This window comes from Phocoena phocoena, chromosome 15, assembly GCF_963924675.1.
Source record: "Phocoena phocoena chromosome 15, mPhoPho1.1, whole genome shotgun sequence".
In the NCBI taxonomy this organism is placed as follows: domain Eukaryota; kingdom Metazoa; phylum Chordata; class Mammalia; order Artiodactyla; family Phocoenidae; genus Phocoena; species Phocoena phocoena.
The window spans coordinates 61,373,507-61,381,457 of NC_089233.1; the positions used below are offsets into that span (position 1 = coordinate 61,373,507).

The window sequence follows — 7,951 nt, forward strand, 5'->3', positions numbered from 1 at the left end:
CCCTCCCACCTCCTGGTGGCTGCCAGGGCCTGTCAATGGGCCTTGTGTCCACCCAGCCCCAGTGGTCAGGCCCGGCAGATACTGGCAGGCTGAGGGTTCCCTCCTGCCGTCACAAAATAGCCAAGTGCTACAGACAAAGAAGCTTCGTACAAGGGCTATGGCCAGATTCCTCACAACTGTCCCCTTGCAGAGTAGATCCTGTCCTTGCAGGTGTCAAGGCTGGAGAGTTCTAGGTCCTCCATGATCCCAGGGGGGATGCTGGTCTTAGGTCCCCCACTTTGGTTCTTAAATTTCATCCTTTCAAGATGACCTTGAGAGCTTTAAGCTCATCCTCGTTGAGGGGGTTCAGGTTAAAACCCTTCAGCTCCGGTTTGCCTAGGAAGAGAAGACAATTCATCAGCGAGTCGGGGGTCCTGCTGTCCAACCTGCTGGCCCTGGAGTCAGGCCTGGGAAAGGGGCTTACACCGCACTCATGCTGCCAAACACTTGGCCTTGAGGTCTGACAGAAATGGACCTCAAATTCTGCAATGCACTGAACAATGTGCATCGACACCTGCTCCTGAGTCACCAAGAACCTGCAGAGTCATGACTGCTGTCTAGAAACCTCCAGATTTGCACCAGACTGTGACCAATCTGGAGTGGTTTGGTTTACCTAGAAATTCAGCTCTAACCTGGACCACCTGACTGAGGCCTTCTGACCCTTAGTCAGAGCTATCCCAGTCCCGACACCATACCCTGGCACGAATGTGAGATATCCCAGGCCATTCCTGGTACCTGAAAACAACTTGTGACAGGAATAAGATCCCACAAACTTCCCATCCATTCCATCTCTGGGCGGCTCGAGACAACCCTGCCCACTGCCCACAGCTTCAGTGCCACTCACCCGCTGCCCAGGTCACCGCCCACCTGGAGGGGCTTCCCACCCCTGCCTTCAAAGTCCGTGTCGATGGTTGTCTCCCCTCCTGGTTTCCAGCCCCACCCCTAGCCCCCAGGCCAATACCTTGGGCCTCAAACAGGCGATTGACCTTCACTTTAAGTTGTTTCCGGAGCCTCTCTATTTCTTTATCCAGATGTTCCTGATCTGAAAAATGAGATGGGCAAACAAGATGAGGTTATACTACAGATCTGAGGATGCCAGCCTCTCCCCAGCCCCCTTGAGAGCAAGGGGTCTCAGCATGTGGGAAAGAAGAGAAGACTTCGGAGACCAGCTGAGGAAGAAACTAAAGGCTAGAGAAGGGACATGACCTGCCCCGACCCCTGAGTGAGCCCAAAACAGGGCTGAGCACACCAGTCCCCTGACTCACAGTTCACCGAACTGTTTTCATTATGCAAAGTACCCTGGCCAGTGGATGGGGAAGGCAACGCCAGGATTTTAGGTCACCCTCCCACAGTGAAATTATGGAAAATTCAAATGTAAGGACAAAAAGAACCTAGACCCAGCCTACCCTAAGATGGATGGAAAATAGGTGGCTGAGGAATTTCACAAACCCGCATTCATCAAGGTCAGGGGTTTTCACAAAGGCAGGATTGTGGTAACTGATACGTGAACAGTCAACATGCAGCCTAGTGCTCACGCCTGACCTAATTCACGGCTGTGAAGAGAAGGCTGTCTTACAGGACGGTGTCTTACAGGACGGGCTGCAGCCAAAGGCAGGTGCGCCGTGAGTACTGCAACTGACTGGTGCCACCCAACCAACTCCCCCAGCTCTGTTTTCATCCACTCGTGAGTGACATTCCTGTCTTCCTCACAGACTTCCATTCTTTCTGATGGGTGAACGCCCTAACGAGCCGAGCCTCTGGCCTGGGCAGTGGTTCTGGTTCTCACTGTAAATGAGGAACCACAGTCTCACATGAGCTTGTTTAGCCTGTGTCCATCCCTGAGAACCAGAGGTGATGATGTCACAGAACTTCTCTATGTCGGTGACAAGGCCACACCTGTGGGCTAAGAGAGCTGAGGATCCTGAACCCAGGCAGGCGATGCCCCGCGGAAGCTTAGTCTGAGTGGCCTCCAGCCTCCACCCAAGTGCAATGACAATTCTTAATTTTATAACCAGGATATTAGTGTATGTTTTTCAACAAGACAGCCGGAAGCTTCTCCTCCAAGCTGACCTAGTTTCCTTTGCTAGAAGTTCGGTTTCAATAGGGACAGAGATACCCTGTTTTCAGGGACAGAGGCAACCTTGTTGGTCCTCCTGGCCCACATGTTTTCAGGGGTACAGAAGAGAAAACATGCATAACTTGACCTTTTCCCAGCCAAGGACCCATTTGTAGCCTGACCTTTTGCCTTTATGATGCTCCTCCAAAGAGCCTCCAGGAACGTAGTTGTGAGATTTGAGTAACATATGTTGTGTATCCAGGCTGTGGCAGACCCTAGAGGTTCACTCTTCCCAAACGTCCATTTCAACCCACTTGCTACCGCAAGGGATGTGAAAAATAAGAGCTCCTCTGCCAGGCTCCCTGGCAGCTATGTGTGGGCATGTGCCTTAAATCTGGCAAATGAGGGATCAGCAGAAGTCCCTGAGGCGGACGGTCTTATTTTCAAAATAGAAGGCAAGGCCATACATATATGGAGAAAACCCTCTGCCTTTTCTCCAGCCTGGCACTCAAACATGAGACCTTCAATGATGACACAATAACCATGAGAACATGTTAAGGTGACACTGCTGAACAGCTGTGCCAGTCCTGTACTGCCCATCTCTGGACAACTTCTTACATAAGAAAAACAGAACTCTATTTCCTTAACCCTCAATTTGTTGGATTCCTGTTATTTGCAGTCTAACTCATTCCTCACTGATAAACAAGCACCGCGCTAGGCACGCGTCCTGTTTTATCTCAACTTCACAACAACTGTGCTACGTAGAAGTGTCCCCCTTTTAGAGATGAGGAAATAACTCAGTGGCAGAGCACGGATTAACATGCACACGGCCGCCTCTCATCAAGCGGCTGCCCGAAGAAAGCCTGACTCTCGGTTCTCGGTTAAGACCAAGGCTCGGGGGTGCGGGGGAACCTGTTCCTGACCCCTGCCCAGGAGGCCTTACCTTTCTCAATCATTTCCTTCGTCTCACGGTGAGGCATCCTGATAAACATGTTCCCAAAGCAAACCATCACGTCTTCTGAAATGGCAAACAGTCATTCCTTCAACAAATATTTTTATGCCAGGCATTGTTTTAGATGCTGAGAACACAGCAGAATAGGACAAAGTTCCTGCCCTCATAGCTTACATTATAGTGGAGGAGAGGGAATAAACAAAAAAAGATAATAAACAAAGATATGATTTGTCAGACCCTGAAGAGTATCGTAGAGAAAACTAACGCAGGGTAAGAGAGATGGAGAATGCCAAAGTAGGGGAGGAGTTTGTCATTTATACCAGGCGGTCGGCTAAGGCCTCACTGATTATGTGCCATTTGGGCAGAGACCCAAAGAAAGTGAGGGTGTAAGCCCTGCAGACACCTGGGGAAAGAGCAAGCCAGGCAGAGGAACCAGGAACAGCAAAGATGAGTAAGGTGCTGGGGCGTTAGGAACAGCAAGGAGACCAGCGAGGGTGGAGCCAATGAGTAAGGAGGAGAGCAGAGGAGATGATGTGGGAGAGTTCAAGGAAGTCTGAATTCCACGGGGTCTTGCAGGACTCCGGAGTTTACTCGGGTGAGACGAGAAGAAACTGGAAGGTTTTCGGCTTCCTGGTGCACTTTAAACCCTTGGCCCCCAAGGCCCTTCATTATGGCCTGGCCTCTGCCCACCTCTTCAGCCTCATCACACACCCCTCCCCTGCTCCTTATTCTGTCACAACCACTTGGCCTCATCTAAAGAGCCACTATCCCCTTCTCCAAAACCCACCCCATGTCCAATTCCTCCTTCAGCTTTCTCACAATTTTCACATTGTGAATTTTCAATTCACAATTTTCGCGTGCTGGGGGTTTTTATACCCCCCCCGCACTTTCCCAGTGCCATCACTGATAAGCTGGCCGCTAACGACCTGTTACTGAGGAAGTATCATAGAGAAAACTAAAGCAGAGCAGCTGCTGAAACCCTGAGCCACAGTCTATGTCAGACCTGCAATACCGTCTCCCCCATCTCCACGGGCTGTGCTACGTGCCTGTGGCCTCCGGCCCAGTCTCTATCAGGGACAAGTCAAAGGCCTTAGAAGGAAAACGGAACAGGCCTCCTGGGCTGCAGCGAGGAGGTCTAGGCTTACCAGAGAGGCTGAGATCCTTCTGCAGGGCCCTTAGGCCCTCCCGGTTCCGATTCCTTTTGGTATCCAGGTCCACCATCTGAAAAGCACAGGGGCAGGAAGGAACTCAGCTACTTCTTACCCCAGCCTGTACTCCTAACAGACCAGGGCTATTAAAACCTAACAGAGATAAGCCATCATTCCTAGGTTACTTCCAATGTCCTGCCTGAAATGGACTGATGTGTGAAGGTATTCCTTCCCCTACTCAGCTTCCAGCTCCTTAAAAACGATGCTTTGTCCAGGTGTCTTCCCCCAAGAGGAGGTGCTGGGGAAATGTTTAATGACTAAATAGGTAATTTTTTTTTATCGTCCACTGAAGCACTAGTTCTCAAGCTTCAGGGCATTTCAGAATCACTAGGAGAGCGCAAACCGCTCTCTGGACAAGCTCCTCCAGTTGACTCTGACCTAGTATCATGAAAAACCCAACAATGTTAGATCAGAACAGCAGAGGTGTTGGCACTGAGATGGTGGTAACAGCTCAACAGCTAAAAAGGGAGTGAGCAGGCAGTACAGCATACTGCCTGACAGCACTGGCTCTGAAGCTGAATACCCAGGTGTGAATCCTGCTGTCCACTAGGAGCTATGTGATTTCACCTCTCTGAAAAACGTAGACAGGGACAGGGCCCACCACATAGGTTACTGCTTTTTTAAACTTTTTGTTATTTATTTATTTGGAGTATAATTGCTTTATAATGCTGTGTTAGTTTCTGCTGTACGATGAAGTGAATCAGCTATTATGTATACATATATCCCCTCCCTCTTGGACCTCCGTTCCCAATCCCCGATCCCACCCATCTAGGTCATCACAGAGCACCGAGCTGAGCTCCCTGTGCTATACAGCAGGCTCCCACTAGCTATTTATTTTACACGTGATAGTGTATTTATGTCAAACCTAATCTCCCAATTCATCCCACCCTCCCCTTCACCCCCGTGTCCACACATCCATTCTCTACATCTGTGTCTCTATTCCTGCCCTGCAAATAGGTACAGCTGTACCATTTTTCTATATTCCACAAATATGTGTTAATATACGATATTTGTTTTTCTCTTTCTGACTTACTTCACCCAGTATGACAGACTCTAGGTCCATCCACATCTCTACAAATGACCCAATTTCATTCCTTTTTATGGCCGAGTAATATTCCATTATACATGTGGATGTATCTCACATCTTCTTTATCCAGTCATCTGTCGACAGACACATTTAGGTTGTTTCCATGTCCTGGCTATTGCAAATAGTGCTGCAATGAACACTGGGGTGCATGTGACTTTCTGAATTATGGTTTTCTCAGGGTATATGCCCAGTAGTGGGATTGCTGGGTCGTACGGTAGTTCTATTTTTAGTTTTTTAAGGGACCTCCATACTGTTCTCCATAGTGGCTGTATCAGTTTACATTCCCACCAACAGTGTAAGAGGGTTCCCTTTTCTCCACACCCTCTCCAGCATTTATTTTTTGTGGATTTTTTGATGATTGCCATTCCAACTGGTGTGAGGTGATACCTCACTGTAGTTTTGATTTGCGTTTCCCTAATAATTAGTGATGTTGAGCATCTTTTCCCACCACGAACTCCCTTAAAACCCTCGGCATTTCCATTAGAACCAGACCCGAACTCCCTGTGCAGGTCTACATGGCCCTCCATGGCCAGGGCCCCACGCTCCTACCACGTCCCCACTCCGTGCCGTGCCACGCATTTGACCCACGTGATCTCACAACCGCCCAGTCTGTCGTCACAGCCCTTGGCCCACAAGCCTAGGTCAACTCACGGCGAGCCCGAGCTGCAGCCAGTTCCGAACCACGCGCGTTTCTCCAGGCGCTCGCCGTCAGGCCAAACCCGGGCCCCAGCCCCGCGGACGGGCCTCCTACCTGCCGTTTGTCCGCCAGCACCTCCTCGGCGAGCTCCTCCACCTCCACGAGGTACCGAAGCACCCGCTCCGCCTCGGGCGACAGCATGGTGTTCACCTGCTCCGACTCGACTCGGCTCGGCCGCGATCCGTACCCACCTCCCCTCTACCTCCGCTGCGGCTCGGTCCGCGCACTCGCCGATCTGACAGGGCTTCCGGCGCGCATGCGCAATTGAAAAAAGAACGGTGGCGCGCAGGCTCCTATGCACGCGCGGCGGGCGGACGCGAGAGGCGGGGCCTAGCTTTGGGGGCGGGGCTGAAGCGCCCCCTGCAGGCACAAACCTTTCAACCTCTCCCTTTCGTACAGTTCTTGAGCCCCTCCTCTGTGCCAGGCAGTTTTAGAGGCTGAGGGTGCAGCAGTGAACAAAACAATGTCCCTGCCCTCGTGCAACTTCATCTAGCGGGAAACATCGACAATTAATGACAAAACAAATAATTATATACTATGGCAGGCAGTGATAGTGCTTTGGAGAAATCAAATCATTCTTCCCCTCCCTGCCTGAGGAACACCAAGGAGGCCCATGTGGCAGCGTGACTTATATTAACCTTCAGGTTCCAGTTTATAAAATGAGAGTGAATAAAACTCCCCCTCATTGTCTTTCCTCAGGGTTGGAAGGAAGCAGGAATCTTTTTAAATTCAGTTTGACCCCAATGTTCATTGAGCCCCTGTGTTAGGCCCAATGTCCGGAATAGCTGACCTAGACCCAAGGAAGGGGCTGGAAAACCATGGGCAGTGAGCGATGAGGTGCCAGCTCAAAAGAAAGTTGTGTAAGTGCTGGAAAGTGAATTGGTGTGGGCTGTGGGATCTGGGAAGACCTCCAAGACGAGGCAGGCAGGTGGAAAGTGGCGGCCCTTCAGAGCCAGAGGGTTCCCTAGAGATCTTCAAGCCCAATACCTCATTGTACAGCTGCAAAAACCAAGGTTGAGAGAGTGGTGAGGACTTTAAAAAGTCAAGAGCAGACCCAGTACTAGAGCTCTGACCTCTTGTTTCCCTGAGTCCAGCTTTTTATTTCTCTCCTTTTGGCCACTGTAACCTTTCACACCCCTTGCCTTACTTGAATTTCACAGCAACCTTTGTGGGGATGGGTTATTACACACTTCACAGTTGCAGACTAAGGCAGGGAAAAGGGCAATGCCCTGTCACACAGCAAGCCAGACCGCAGCTGTCTCTGGACCCTGAAAAAAGGCCCTCCCCTAAATCGTGGCCCCAGGAGTCGCAGTAGCACCCCGTCTTTGCCTGGCCGTTGGCTTCCTTCAACTGCTAGAGGCAGAGCTAGTTTTCCCTGCAGCCACCTGGCATGGGGAAAGAAGGAGATTCATTAAGGATTCCTCATTGAGGGTGAATTTGTCGCCAAACCCAGGATGTTTTGTGTAAACACCTTCTGGTTCAGAAACGCAGACGCAGGCCCTGTGAAGGAAGGGGGAACATTTGCCAAAGGAGAAACGGGCCTCACCAGGCATCTGTGGGGCCTGGACCCCAGGACTGGGTCTCCTCCATCTTGGGGCTCAAAGAGGGCTGGACCAGGCTGACCCCTGACCCCTGGCAGATGGGCCCGGGTGGGGAAGGGTTGAGGAAGTCTCCCAAATTGGCAGCTTCTTGGCTGTGACTGGCCCTCAGAGGGCACCCCTGGCCACTGGCAATGTTGGGGAGGGAGGTCATATCTAAGACTTTGGGATAGTCAGACCTGGAAGGGCTCCTGTTTCAGAATCACTTATGTTTCAGAATCATCTATCTCACAAATATTTATTGACTGCCCTGGCCCTGTTATAGGGATTCCACCGTGAGCAAAACCAGACATGGTCCTTGCCCTCAGAAAGCT

General features: G+C 50.9%; 1 protein-coding gene across 1 annotated transcript; it reads right to left on the reverse strand.

Moving 5' to 3' along the window:
- Nucleotides 1-292: 292 nt before the first annotated feature.
- On the reverse strand, nt 293-6,180 carry PDRG1 (p53 and DNA damage regulated 1). The gene is made up of 5 exons (XM_065893532.1): nt 6,094-6,180; nt 4,193-4,268; nt 3,039-3,113; nt 1,001-1,081; nt 293-375 (listed from the first exon to the last, which is right to left on the reverse strand). The coding sequence occupies exons 1-5, from the start codon at nt 6,178-6,180 to the stop codon at nt 293-295; spliced, it is 402 nt and encodes a 133-aa protein (XP_065749604.1).
- Between the last annotated feature and the right edge of the window lie 1,771 nt (nt 6,181-7,951).

Excerpts from the sequence above, each read along its gene's own strand:
- PDRG1 (XM_065893532.1), bottom strand. The coding sequence starts at position 6,180 with ATGCTGTCGCCCGAGGCGGAGCGGGTGCTTCGGTACCTCGTGGAGGTG. Across the intron at positions 4,269-6,093 it reads TGCTGGCGGACAAACGGCAG|ATGGTGGACCTGGATACCAA; the intron begins GTAGGAGGCCCG and ends TGTGCTTTTCAG. Across the intron at positions 1,082-3,038 it reads GAAGGAAATGATTGAGAAAG|ATCAGGAACATCTGGATAAA; the intron begins GTAAGGCCTCCT and ends CTCATTTTTCAG.